The sequence below is a fragment of the Dermacentor albipictus genome, chromosome 7 (genome assembly GCF_038994185.2).
Source record: "Dermacentor albipictus isolate Rhodes 1998 colony chromosome 7, USDA_Dalb.pri_finalv2, whole genome shotgun sequence".
Lineage (NCBI taxonomy): Eukaryota > Metazoa > Arthropoda > Arachnida > Ixodida > Ixodidae > Dermacentor > Dermacentor albipictus.
In genome coordinates, this window is record NC_091827.1 from 19,837,007 (window position 1) to 19,851,319 (window position 14,313).

General features: G+C 51.9%; 1 protein-coding gene and 1 non-coding gene across 2 annotated transcripts in view; one reads left to right on the forward strand and one right to left on the reverse strand.

Annotated features, from left to right (window-relative positions):
• The window catches only part of BBS8 (tetratricopeptide repeat protein 8), a 32,253-nt gene that overhangs the window by 8,374 nt on the left and 9,566 nt on the right, over nucleotides 1-14,313 (reverse strand). Inside the window, exons 2-7 of the mRNA XM_065424719.2 lie at nucleotides 13,777-13,990; nucleotides 10,540-10,722; nucleotides 8,613-8,762; nucleotides 7,950-8,120; nucleotides 906-1,016; nucleotides 686-825 (exon numbers count right to left, since the gene is read on the reverse strand). Coding sequence (XP_065280791.2) covers nucleotides 686-825; nucleotides 906-1,016; nucleotides 7,950-8,120; nucleotides 8,613-8,762; nucleotides 10,540-10,722; nucleotides 13,777-13,990 — 969 coding nt within the window. The remainder of the gene's footprint in view (nucleotides 1-685; nucleotides 826-905; nucleotides 1,017-7,949; nucleotides 8,121-8,612; nucleotides 8,763-10,539; nucleotides 10,723-13,776; nucleotides 13,991-14,313) is intronic.
• TRNAS-CGA (transfer RNA serine (anticodon CGA)) lies at nucleotides 9,644-9,716 on the forward strand. Its single transcript has one exon. It is a non-coding gene; the product is annotated as a tRNA-Ser (tRNA).

Consider the following 14,313-nt stretch of genomic DNA (forward strand, 5'->3'; position numbering starts at 1 on the left):
GAATCTGCTGTGCGGTGGCGAAAAGGTGCGATAGTGCTGTTGGTTCGCCACAGCGTGAAAAGATGTAGTTGAGGCCGTGTTGACTTTCCTCTCTCTCTCTTTTTTTTTTTGAGGCCTCCTGGTTTTTACCATTTACATTCTTCTTCTTCAAAAAAAAAAAAAAAACTCGTCTGTCTTTTACCTGTACCCTCCGTCTTCCTACCCGTCGCTATATGCGCGTCGGCACCCAGGTGAAAATATTCAACTGGATTCCAACTGATCCCAACTGGCATTGACTGGGTCTGACTGGTTCCAGTAGGAAACCAACTGGTCCCAGTTACAGGCCAACCGGTCCCAGTTAGAGACCAACTGGGATAAAACTGGTTCCATTTACAAGCCAACTTAACATTAACAGCAACTGGTTCCAGTTGGGATCCCAACTGGAACCAACACCAGTTCTGCTCGAAGCAAATGGTATACCAGTTGGGATCCAACTGGAACTTGAACCAGCGGTACTGGAAGCAAATGGTCCCAGTTGGGTCCAACTGGAACTTTGACCAGTTGTATAGTGGCAACTGTAGTAGTTGGGATCCAAGTGATATCTTGACAAGTACTCGTACAGCTGTTAACATAAAAAAAGATGAGTTAAGTGATAACGACCGAGTCCGCGAGTCACATCAGCGCCCCCAGCGGCGAACCCGCGTACCTGTAGAACCTGAGCGCCATCTCCGGCTGGTCCGCGTAGAAGTGGTGCGTGGCGACGCAGGCGATGGCCTCCACGTGCACTGAGTCCTGCGACAGCAGCTCCCGGTACAGCTTGGCCGAGCGCTGCAGGTCGTGCAGGCCCTGCGAGCCGCACGCGCTGCAGCTAAAGCGCACGCTCACCCCGTGCATGCAACGCAAGGGCGGCCACGATGTGTACGTACCTCGTAGACGCGCGCCATGGGCGCCACGAGGGCGGCCTCGTTGGGGAACTTGTCCAAGCCGCGCCTGTACGCCTCCACGGCGGCCAGCGGCTGATCCATCTGCAGCTGCGCCTGCGACACGCAAGAAGAGGCGCGGAGAGAGAGAGAGAGAAGTGTTTGGGGGAAGGAGGAAAAGCTGAATAGTTTTAGTTTAGGGGACGCAAGCGGCTTGCGTACGCAAGAACTAGGGGCGACGGTACTGCGCAGGCGCTGACTCAGACGTCTGCGCTTGCGCAGTTCCGTCGCCCCTAGTTCTTGCGTACGCAAGCCGCTTGCGTCCCCTAAACTAAAGCTATCTGCAACCCTTGCGGGAGCACGGTTCAGCGCCAGTGGGGCGGGGGAGATGGGAGTAAAGGAGATAGAATGTGGGAGGGAGAAAGGTAGAATGTCGTCATGGCAGCAACTGAGCAGACCAGCGGAGCGTTCGCGAGCCTGTAGCAAGAGAGAGAGAAATTGTACTCGAGGAAAGGGAGAGAGGTCGACCTGAGTTGGCGTGCTCTAGCGTGCCACCCGTCATGTGGGAAAAAGAAAAATGAAATAAAAAGAAGGGATGGCTGATGATGAGGACGTATTAGGAGGATGCTAGAAGATGCACGATCTTGCAGCACTCCTACTGGGACAGGCCCTGTTAGGTGTTCCGGAACATCTCTCAATGGAGTCTGTTGCACGCGTTTTTGTTGCACGAAGTCGCATCGCTCGACATTGACCGACGTGAAAATCTCTCTGCAGACCTCGAACACATGTGCCCTGAAGGAGACGCGAGGTCAGACCAATCTATTGCTATATCCTCCTCGCGGGAAAAGCAAGGACCTTGACGGAATCGATCGCATCAACAAAATGCAGCTGATCCCTGACGACCAAGAAATTAACCCCTCTGAAAGAATTTCCTGGATCTGAATTCATCTGAATGGCTTCCGTTGCGGTAGCTCAGTGGTGTTACGGTTGGCATCTAGCGCGCCGTGCAAAAACGATTTTCGCCCACCATGCCTCGTCGAGAGAGAAGTGGTTCATGAAGGGATAAGGAAAGGTTGACGCTGTTTTCTGCAGCCCTTGCGGGGGCACGGCTCAGCGTCAACAGAAGGGGGGGGGGGGGATAGTGGGAGCAAAGGAGATAGGAAAGCAGAGGGTTAAAGTATCGCCATGGCAGCGGCTGAGCAGTCCGGCAGGAAGGGCCCAGTGGGTCCGGTACGAGTGGTGACCTCCTCGTCCAAACGAAGCGTGACTTCCTAATTCGCCATGGTCATCTCGAGTGTCTGCCGGTCTGGCGGAAGCCCCGCAGTGTTTACAGCCCTCTTTTGTGTGCGTGTGCGACTTTAGAGGGACCCTTTCCCCGAACTGTCGAACTCTACCCTGGAGAACGCAACGGTGGTTAGCGCGAGTCTCCCTGCGCTGCTTCCTTCGTACGTCGGGCGAACTAACCCATCAACTCGCGCTAACCAAGCCTAACAGCTTCATCGACGTAACTGCACGGAGAAATCATAAAAGGCTTGTGGAAACATCATTCTACCTTGCTACGTAGGTGATGTTCTAAACTTCGAATCTCAACACTATCTTGAACTTGTAAAGGCTCCGTCTCACCGTTCCGAGCATGTCGCCCAGCTGGAGCTCTGTTCCTCTGAAACTGGGCTGTTGTTGAGTCATCGCTGGCACGTAGGGAGTACCTTCGGCAGTTTCTTCACCTCCCACACAAAAGGAATCAATCACGCTAGGCTCCGAGGAAAAAAATACAAATAATGTGTCCATCATTACCATATATCCCTTACATTAAAGAATGCTCCTTCCGCCGGGAGCTAGTTCCTTCCCACAAACAGTTACCCAGACCACAGCTATCCGCAAAGTGGACGATTGGTGCCAAGAATGTTTCCCTTAAGAAAACGCTATTGCATATTTGACGAACGGCTTAAGTACACGCACAAGTCTGGCGGGCTTATGGAGTCGCGCACTAAAGCTCACTGACACTCGGCGGTCATGAAAGTCTTTCGGGTGCTGCAAAACGCCTCGACCAGACCCCGTCAGAAACTTCTGTTATACGCCAGGAGTTAAAGAAAAAACCGTACACGAAGCGGCAGGTGTCCCTCAACCGGAACACTAAATACAAGCGCAAGCGAATCACCATGTTCCCCGCTCCTTCCCTTATCCTTATTCACGCCCCTGCATTCCCTTTCCTCGCACACTTCCTCGCCACGGAGGCGTCGTTCCTAAAGCACGGCTGAAACGGAAAGCTATTGTGTATTTGGTAGGTTGATCCCACCGCAACGACTGTTCACTTGCCAGAAGCAGAGCCACGGAAAGCACCGAGAAGGCCAGCATGAACTCGAAGGAATGGCTAGGACGGAAGGTCAAGGGGGTTGAAGGTATCGGCGCTGGTACGGTAAGCATGCGACGAAGCATAACGGCACGCGCTCTGGTGTACAGGGAAACCATTCTCCCTGCACGGAAGAGAGTTTCGCTCGTCACGTGTTAAGCGATAGGTCTGCGAATGAATCAATCGGTCGAAGGAGATTCTTGTGGAGGAAGAATTGGGGTAAAGTGCAGCGCAGTAACTGCTCTCAGTAGAGGAAACCTCAACCGCGCTGCACAAGAGGGAGAGGGAATGAAAGGAAGGAGTCAACAGCACCAAGACGCCTCGGACGCGGAGGGTGGCTTTGCTCTCGGCGATCCTGCATAGGCGACGGCCTCTGCGTATGTGGCACTAAGTCGCGCATAGTCGCGTTAAAAGCTTCTTGTGCGTCGTTCGGCCTTTCCTGGTATTCTGAAGGAGAGGGGGTTCTGTTGAGGTGGCCGGTACTTCGTTCGCAAGGTCGGTGAAGCCCTCCCCCTACGAAGTTGGCGCGGCATATTCAACGGCGAAAATATATGAAGACTGAGAGGCGCGCAAAGACAGGAAGGATCAGCGCTGTTCAAATGAAAATTCCCTTCCAAGTGACCCGTTTGCGCTGCCAGCCGTCACCGTCGAAGGTTTATGCGGTTCGTGCGCGTGCCCTTGGCGTGATCAATGCTGCCGGTATGCAAGGGCACTTTTTCTTGAAGCCTGGAGGTTTGAATGGAAGGCGAATGACGTCATTTAAATCTATCGCGCGCGCGTGCCGCGACGCTTACTCACACGGTATTTGCATATCTGTCGCCCCCATTGACCTCTCGACATTCTTCCCTCGACAAGCGCCACGCTTCGCTTTTGTCTTGGTGACGCAGACGGCTAACAACTGCAGACGACGAGGCTGGGCTCGTGCCATTTGCAGCCGCTGCTGTAGCTGTGTACCTCGCTAACTCAAACGAGCTTCGCGTTTGAGTTTAGATTTAGATTAAATTTAGATATTTAGAATTTAGATAAATTTAGTTCAAATTTAGATTTCAACACTGCGTTGGATATGTGCGTATGCGTGTGCTTTTTTCTTTCTCTCTTTACTCTCTTCATGCCGCGTGTCGCATTTCGAGAGGCATGTTGTGCACGATCTGAAGCGTTTCGCGGGAATCCCCGACCTGTACCCGCAGCAGCTGCAGCTGCGCTGCAGGCGGCGTGACGTCACCTCGCTCGCAAACGGAATACCTTTCTCTATGGAATACCTCCCGAAGAGATGGGCGCCGGTGCGTTTGCGTAAATTATCAGTCGTTTGTTTGTGTTGCCATGTCTGCGGGGATGTGCGCGCATGCCGTTATCTCAGAAACGGCCTCCTCGCGCGGCCATCACGTGATGATTACGCGCGCGCTAGCTGAAAGGTCGCGCGGAGAGGGGGCGCTTCCGCCGCTCTCGCTGCTGCCTGTCACGCCTCGCTCGGGCGCTGAACCGTGCTCCCTGCGGGGAAGCAGAGAATGACCTTTCCCGTCAAACCTCTCTCTCCCTTTCTCTGTCTCTAGAGCGCGCGCCTCTTGCTGCGACACGTGCACCTCCTTCCCCAATCTCGGAGCTGGGGAGACTGCTCCCCGCAACGTGGGGAGAAACCCGCCGTCCACGGTCTACGTCGTTCCCCAGACGCTGCTTTGTGTTTCGGCTAGTAAGTGTGCGACGGCGGAGCGCTCTTCTCATCCCCGCTAGAGGCTGCAGAATGAGATGTTTCATTGGATACTCTACAACTTTCCCCATTTTAAGTTTTGCCCTAAATTTAACACTTGCGAAGTAGCTTAATTAATCTTGAATAACTGTGCAACTAGGCAAAGTAAAAAAAATGGCGGATCCCACGCATTGTAGGAATCGATGTAAGCGAAACTTTGTATGCTGTCTGCTTTGAATGACTATAATTAGCAGTGGTGTTGGTGGCGAATGTGTAATTTCAGCGTTTAGTACAAAGCCAGAGATGGCGAGTTGATATAAAACGTTACCTTGTGTGCACCACTGCTGTTTGTCTGCGTGGCCCACAGAACGCAGAGGGGGACGTGTTTGCTTGAAGCGTTGTTGTGCGTCATTGCTCAGAATCTCTGAGAAGATTGCGCATTGTCGTTGCCTTACGGGACACATCGCATCGTGGCAGAAGTGTTAAAGGGACACTAAAGTGAAAAGTGATTTCTTCTGAATCAGTAAATCACCGTTCTACAACACCAAAAACACCACTCTTACAACGATAAGACGTTTGGTAAGCCAGAAAAAGCGTAAGAACGAAATACGGGTGGCGACGCCTACTTAAGTTCACGCACCTGGGGGCTGTGACGTCATGGATTTTGATGGCATTTTCTAGGGCCTACTAATTATATATAGCGGTACAGATTGACTACATTGTGTTCTAAAGGAACCAAATATTAAACATGCCAAGTTTCGGGAACCTTTATGCAGCCAACGCGGCCCAAATGCGAAAACAAACTTTGGAATCCCTGACGTCACGCTGGCGTACCGGCGCTGGCGTTTCGGCGCGAAATTCAAATACTGATACTTGGACCTTCATTTTCTCGTCTAATATTCAAACTAGTTTCTTGAAATGACTGCCTGCGGGGTTCTCAAACAATGCTTTATTAGTCTAAACTGATTTTGTTGTTTCCCTTTAGTGTCCCTTTAAACTTTCATTGAATTATGGGGCTGTTCGTAATTCATTCAATTATTATAAAATTGTACGCGAGATATAGCCACGTTAGACCATATGCTCTGGCGGTGTGCTCGGTCACGCTCTATCATCGCTAACAGCTCGGCCAGATGGGAGGCGGTTCTCCGCAGCCCTCTTCTGGCTGACCAACTCTGGGCTGTCCAGCAGGCCCACGATGCGGCCGAGAGGCTCGGCCTTCCGGTTCCCACGTGGGAGCGGCCCGCTTCGTGAAGACTCACGATCTGCAGGACTTTAATTAATAAAGTTTTACCATACCATACCATACATTGTGCATACACATTCGCGGTTTGTGCCACGTTTCGGTGCGTAGCGAAGACACCCCTGTTCTGCGCGACGCTCCTTTCGGGCCTGGGTGTCATCGACGCTGAGTGCACGTTTTGGAGCCATTCTGCTGGCGCGTGTTTACGTGCTCCTTCTGCATACGTGGCCGGCACGCTGTTGAGACGTCAGCTCAAAGCGCTCTCTTCAGGCTATGGACGCGACTGTAATGTTCACAGTGTCACAGCCTAGCACGCGACCTCCACAGCCCAGCGCCTGCAGGCTCCGGTTTTCTTTTAATGCGAATATCATTCTTGGCATTGTCAGACCAGTTTTCTTTCCGGCTACCTAAATATGCAACCAAACATATGAACCGCGATCCCAAAGATGGTGCAGTCTAGTCTGAGAATCTTGGCCGATACCGAATGTAGTGAGTCTAAAAATGTGGGCCTAACCTCGTTCACCGCGAATCTTCAATGAACAAAAGAAAATCCTTCAAAATTTCTGCGTTGCTGGGCAGATTAAAGCCCGCGTCACAAGGGGTTCCTGAAGCACAGCAGGCCGGCGCTTTTAACGCGCTGCGCCACGAACGCCCGCCGTGAAGGACGGATTAAATATCGGCGTTCGCGCGGGTCGCGCATCTCGGAGGCAACGACCTGACTTCGCGGCGGCACCGCTAGATGGCACAGCGGGTCCAGAGGAAAGAGCGAGAGGAGAGCCCGCGGCTGCGTACACTAAAGCCCCTTCAATAGCTTACGCTTTTTTAAGACAGTCCTAACCGCTGAGGACGCCTCCTATGGTTCCAGTATGAAGTTTCTGCGCTGCTTTCTTCCGAACATGGCCTTCCATATGTTCTTTCTGCTCTTCCCGAGAACACGCACGCTCAGGCAGTCCGTACGCATTCCCGAGCGTGAGTACACTCGCAGGCTGTCGCTGACCCCTAAAGGAGTAATAAGATCTTCGCTCGATGCTTCCGCAATGCCGCGCCCGTACAGCGCTCATCATCTGCATTTTTCACGCGGTGTCCATTCATACGTAGCGTGAATTTACTTCACACACTGTTCACCTTTAGCGCCATCGGGGCACGACGAAGCTTCATCGAATAAAAATCGCAACCACTCTTCAGCTTATGCGTGTACAAGCGTCGGTATACGCTCGCGGAGAAAGCGGCCGGCGGCGCGGCCATGTGCGCGGCGGTGAAAAGGCCGGTGGACATACAGCGGCATTTTCGCTTTCGTACGAGTGCGATCTCGGAGGCCACGCGAAAGGTTTTTACGGCGTCACCGCTAGATGGAGCAGCGTGCCCGGAGGGCAGCAGTCGAGATGAACAAGATACTGAGTACTGGTGGAAATAAAAGCACGGAAGAGACAGAACCGGACCTGTTAATTACATACTTAGGTAACTGTACAAGGTATAGGGCTTAGAGATTTTAAGGAAGATGCCTATTTGTCATCGCCCCATTTCATAAGGGATGCTAATAACTCATCATTATCGAAGTGCGAGAGAGGAGCCCAGCTGCAGTACCCGCCTCGTACATGACGCGTTTCGGCTATTCGTATAATTGTACAGTTATCAATTAGTTCTGCCTTTTTTTTTTTGCTCGGCAAAGGCGGCAGCCTTAAGCCTTCGAGACATTGTGCAGGATGATCTGTAGGGGGGGGGGGAGGAAGATTGGTTACACCGCGAAAAAGAGCAAGGCGTCGCAGGACGTGTTACCCTGGCGAGCCACAGGAACGCCCTGGGCTGGGGGTCGCCGGCCTCCGCCGCCTTCCTGAACTGGTGCTCTGCCTCTCGCAGCATTCCCAGCCTGAGCAGACAGCGGCCGCGCTGCAGCGACCACCATCCACAGCAGTCGGTCGCCCGCTCCTGGCCCGCCAGCTCCAACGCCTGCGTATACGTGTGGCTTAATTGTCAGTCACCGCGGGCAGAGGGATTTCCTTTCGCGAACTCCGTACGAGCTTAGTTGAGCTGACGCAGCCAGACCGTACCGCGTTTTACATACATCTTGCCAAGCGAGCATGGGCGAGTCAGTTCCACGGCCCTTGTTAGCAGGTTCATCGAACTCGCATCGACGCTCGTTCATCCCGACGTGCAAGCGTTTACGTGAAACCGACGACCGGATTTCGACCTGACAAGCCGAACCTATTCTCAGCTTTGATTGGCCCACGGAGATGCTACGGCGCCTCTGATTGGTTCAAAAAGCCATCATGGCGGAATTTGACACTATTCAGAGTCGCAACCCCTGTACGCTTTGACTGTACGTGCCCTGTTGAAGTGCGGGACACCTAGAAATCATCTTCGGCACGCACACGGCATCTTCGGTCAGTGGGCGACGACGCCACGGCGCTATTTTGTCGTTCTTCGAGCGCGCATGCTTACCTGTCTGACGTCACCTCGTTGGTGGTACAGGAAGCGGAAGAGCGGCTTGGAGAGCCACGGCTTGTCCGGCCAGCCCGAAGAGGCCGCGCCCAGTCGACCGAACTCTGCTAACTCTTGCACCATTGCGGGTGCCGCAGTCGTCGGCCGGGCCTGCACGCACGCAATAGAGTTTAGCGTTGTTAAGAACGGCCCAGCTGAGGTGCAAGTGTTGCCAGCCAGTTACGACGACGGCGGCGTCAACTTACAAGGAACGCCACCGTTACGCTCTAGCCTCGTCGCCGTTGTGACTGAATGAGTTCCGCGGACCAACTATTGTTGCCGAACCCACCAACGCGGACCTGATCTGCTATGAGTGGGGGAGTTGCGGCGGGAACGTCGTCGGAGGCCCCTTCCCACGCGCCGACCAAGACGCAAGACAATAGCTACCCGGGCGCACTGCGAGGGTCCGCTCCGAGTTCTACGACATCCGCGTGGCGGTGGTCCCGGACCAGGACGAATTTTTCTTCAAGTGCGAGGCTGTTCTTTCGATTAAACCCGTATGGGTTTCCTTTGTAACAACTGCTACGAGTGGATGGACGTCTAACTCTCATATATATATATATGCCCATATATATATATATATATGAAGAAATTCATCGGTCAACCGGTCGAAACTGCTGAAATTAAATATCTGTTTACCTTGTAGGACCACTCAATTTCTTTACGTTTGAAAGGTAACCTGAAGAATTCCTCTTTACCTACTACATATATATATTGTACTGAAGGCACTGGGCAGTGGCCATAGTGCTGGTGAAAGAGACGACGACGAGAATCGCTTGCTTCCCCGTTTCGCTATAGCCCCGGCCTGTTTAAGCCTACCGGTACAACCTAGAACTAGTGCTGCTAGGCGAACACCCCGCGCTGTATTTGGTGGAGGTGCAGGGTTACGATCCCGGTACACACACACACACACACACACACACACATATATATATATATATATATATGTACTAAGACACATAAATACCCAAGAAAGTGGATGGGAAAACGGCGCCGCGGTAGCTCAATTGGTAGAGCATCGCACGCGAAATGCGAAGGTTGTGGGTTCGGTTCCCACCTGCGGCAAGTTGTTTTATCATCCACTTTAATTTCCATTGATTTATCGTTACTTTATTTCATTTATTAAGCACATGCAATTTGCCCCATGTTGTCCTTGGTGTCAGTGTTTGTTGGCTTCTCATTATACGACTAATAAATATCGGGTCCCTCGGTTAACCCCCTTTCTTCTCGTTTATTACAGAACGAGGGTCTCGAATCCGGCAACATTGATGCCTTCAGGTAGCATATGTCGGTTTATTGACCAGTTGCCTTCACCCAAAAAAAGATCACATTCTCGTGACGCCTGCGGCAAAAAGGACGTTCCACGTCCGCCGCCAAGGTCTGTGAGTGGTGGCGCTGGCTAACACTCCCAGGGTTCTACTAGGACACATAAATACCCAAGAAAGTGGATGGGAAAACGACGCCGCGGTAGCTCAATTGGTAGAGCATCGCACGCGAAATGCGAAGGTTGTGGGTTCGCGGTTCCCACCTGCAGCAAGTTGTTTTATCATCCACTTTACGTGAGCATTAATTTATCGTTTCTTTACTTCATTTATTAAGCACAAGTAATTACCCCATGTTGTCCTTGGTGTCAGTGTTTGTTGGCTTCTTATGATATGACTAATAAAAATCGCGCCCCTCGGTTAATCCCCTTTCTTCTCGTTTATTTATATGTGTGTGTGTGTGTGTGTGTGTGTGTGTGCACATACATACATACATACATACATACATACATACATACATACATACATACATACATACATACATACATACATACATACATACATACATACATACAAAAGATGACCAACGAATTGCTCTACATCACGCTGCGCGTGTGCATACGTGCCGTTCTTCCTGCGGCTGTGGTGAGCGCCCTCTCGACGCCGTGCCGGGTGGCCGCAGTGCGGGTCTGGGGTCGTCGCCGTATTCCAGTCAGCGGGCGACCCTCGCGGGTCATTGGGCGGCCCCCGCCCGTCGGAGGGGGAGGGGCCCGCAGGGAGGTGCCCGGGCGGCCCGTCTGCGCCGTCGCCTGCGAGATGCACGGGTGCGCCAATCAACCCGACTGAGAGGCGCAAAATTAGGCCAGAGTTTGTTTACGTGCACTCACGTTGCCGTTTTACGTAAACATCATAAGTAAACCTATGTTTAACGTCCGCTGCAGGCTTCTAGAACCCAGCGGTCTCCAATTACCGCTGTCTAGCGCCAGCTTGTCCCATCTTGCATGCAAACTTCCTCATTTCATGGTGCCACGTATGTACAGTCGCGGACAGAATATTATGGACCATGAAATCTAAGCAAAAAGCTGAATATCTCCGCAACCTCACAACGAAATCTGGTATTTGCATTTTGGACCTCGACTAGAATATGCTAACAACGTTGTCGTGGGCAGTTTTACTGGTTAATGCTAGAGGCTGCTCGGGAATTGAACGTTTTCGGAGATCCCGTGGTCCATTTTATTCTGTCCGCAACTGTACATCTCTGCCGTCATTCACTGCGCTTCCTTTCCCTCCTCACTCGTACTGTAACCCTATAACAGACCACCGGCCATCTTTCCCTATCGAAACGTTCCGCACGCATTCCATTAATTCAGTATAACTGTTATGAAAACTTTACGAAATTTTATACCTAATCCATACAGATTCCGTAAGAAACCTACGGAATTCTTGGAACAGCGTACGGAACGTTTCGATGCGACCTGGGAACACCGAGTGCTGATGGCACCTTTCTTTTATCACTTACAATACATTAAATAGCCTAGGTGCCCGGCTCCACCTCTCGCTATTAACGTCAACTAGAGAGTGTCGGCTACACGCGATTGCTCTCTGAGAATCCACACCGCCGTCTTCCTGTCTCTTAACGTCACGCCTAACGTGTTCCAGTTCATAAAAAGTAGTATTAAAGGAGCACTAACACGACGCGTTCTCGAGGTGCCGAGGTTGGCTGGACGGTCAGTACTCGTCAATCATTATTGTTGTAAAAGCCGCGCACTTGTGCACGCATGAGCGAATGCACTGCAGAAGCAGACGACAAACCAGAGTCGAACTTGTGAGCCGAGTATTTTTGTCCGCCCTGTTTCTCTGTGCCAGTCTTCGTCTGCTTTCGTGTTCGTGCGTGCGTCCGCAAGTTCGCTATACCGTTACGAATGTTGCTCGGTGTGACGACGTCAGGATGATATCTATATGACGCCGTGAGCCCGGCATTTCGAGACGAACTTTAGTACATCGAGTTGGAATGTATCCGGCGAGTGTTAACCCAACCTTCGTACTTTTGCGACTTAGCGTCATCATTTCGCTTAATGCCGAGAAGCGCGCGGTAAGAGTTTTTATAACTTGGAACGGTGTGTGTCAGTATATACTTAAGCCGAATTGGTAGATGGCCTTGTCGAACACACGTACACACACACATTAGCGAATAGCGGAAAGCTTCTAGAACGCTAATCGCTTTATGGAGGGAACGATGCCCTTGAAGGTGTACGTAGGTTTGTCGCAGGGAGGACGTGTGCAGCTTATATGTGTGCATCGTGCACCTGGTGCGCGTTAAAGAGCCCCCAGGTGGTCTGATTTGATCTGGAGTATACCTCACCACGGCCTGCCTCATGATCAGATTGTGGTTTAGGCACGCAATACTCCAGAATCTAAATCTACATATGTACAGTGAACAGCAAAAGTTTACGGGATGCGGTTTCCCCTTCAAATGTGAATTCCTGCACTGTCGAGGCATGACACTTCGTATTTAATGAATCGCCGTGTATAGGTGGCGAAGGCTGCTACTATGCTGGAACATTTAATTCGAGGCTGTGTGACCACGCTTCGCGAGAATTCAGCTTCTTGGCAGATCCTGCGTCCCGTAAACGTTTGCGGTCGACTGTACATATAGGCCTATGCCTCGTGTCGTCGTATGAGTGCATTGTCGTCTCCAACGACGCGAGCGACCGTGTGGAAGGCGACTGCTATTTGCAAACCCTCCGAGACTCCGCAAAGCTCTCGGACAACAGCAGGAGCCTCTCAGAGAGACATATAATGGAGAGATTGGGGTGTAGCGTGTAGCGAGGAACGTATAATGGCGTAAGCGTTAGCGTATGCGTGATGCACACACCGCGCGTGCGCAGTACACGTAAGCTATACACGCTATAGGGCTCTTGCGAGCGTATACGCTATAGCGTGACAAGCTAGAACTATATCTATAAAGCGGGACATTTATCATCTTTGCCAATGCCTCCGCCCCGTTGTCAGACTAAACGCCGCACGCAGCAGCCGCGTCACATCAGGAAGGAGCTTTGCGCCCATCCTCACTCTCTTGCACGCGTAATCATGCGAACGACAATTAAAATTTGGAGTCCGATATATCGGAGCACAGACACGCTAAAAGTCTTCCAACTGATACATGGTAGAAACACGACTGCCTCTAAGTTTTCGATGCAAACGTAGCCGCTTACTGCAGTCAACAAAAAGTTAATTACTCAATTTTAGTTAATTCGGCTGCTGACAGCGATAATTATCATCTCTCGCTTTGTGTCCCCATGGCCACATAACTTATTCGCACAGGAGGCCTTCGCGTGCCTCCCAGGAACTAACCTTAAGAAAACCATAAGGCTTAATTTTAAAAAATTAAATTATGGGGTTTTACGTGCCAAAACCGCTTTCTGATTATGAGGCACGCCGTAGTGAAGGACTCCGGAAATTTCGACCACCTGGGGTTCTTTAACGTGCACCTAAATCTAAGCACACGGGTGTTTTCGCATTTCGCCCCCATCGAAATGCGACCGCCGTGGCCGGGATTCGATCCCGCGACCACGTGCTCAGCAGCCCAACACCATAGCCACTGAGCAACCACGGCGGGTAACCAAAAGGCTTAATTTTGAACACCCTGTATATAGGGTAGCCAGCTGGCCTGAGCATTGGCTAACCTCCCTGTCTCTCCGTCTGTACCTGTTTCCTATATACATATATGTCCTAAGCTCTCATATTCCCTCTCCTTCTGCCTCACGTGGCCGGCTCTTCCTACACTTCGCAAACACATCTTTTTCCACTTTGACACGCCTAAAAAGAAAAGGGAGAGAGGGAGGGAGGCGATGTTGTTCGACCTGGTCGTCGAGCAGCTCCTCGGCGAGAGACTGCAGCCCCTCGAGCTCGAGCTCGTCCAGCCACGCGTGCTGCGTCAGGGCCAGCATGCCGAGCCACTGGAGCTGCTTGGACGCGTGGCGCTCGCACAGCTCGGCGCACTCGCTGAAGTGGCGCCGCCTATACAGGCTGAGCGCCTGCTGCACGGGCTCCATGTCCGCCGCCGTCCCCGAGCTGCTGCATGGGCGCGCGCGGCGAGGCTTAATGAGGGGGCACTCGCGATCCTCCAACTTTCGTTGCCCAGACAGACAGACAGACAGACAGACAGACAGACAGACAGACAGACGGACAGACGGACAGACAGACAGACAGACAGACAGACAGACAGACAGACAGACAGACAGACAGACAGACACAGACAGACAGACAGACAGACAGACAGACAGACAGACAGACAGTCATAGTAGGTGGCGTCCAAATAATAGTAGGTGGCGTCCAAATTTACGCCTCAGCGACGGCTCCCTCCAAATAACAGAAACTGATCTCGAATACCATGCTAT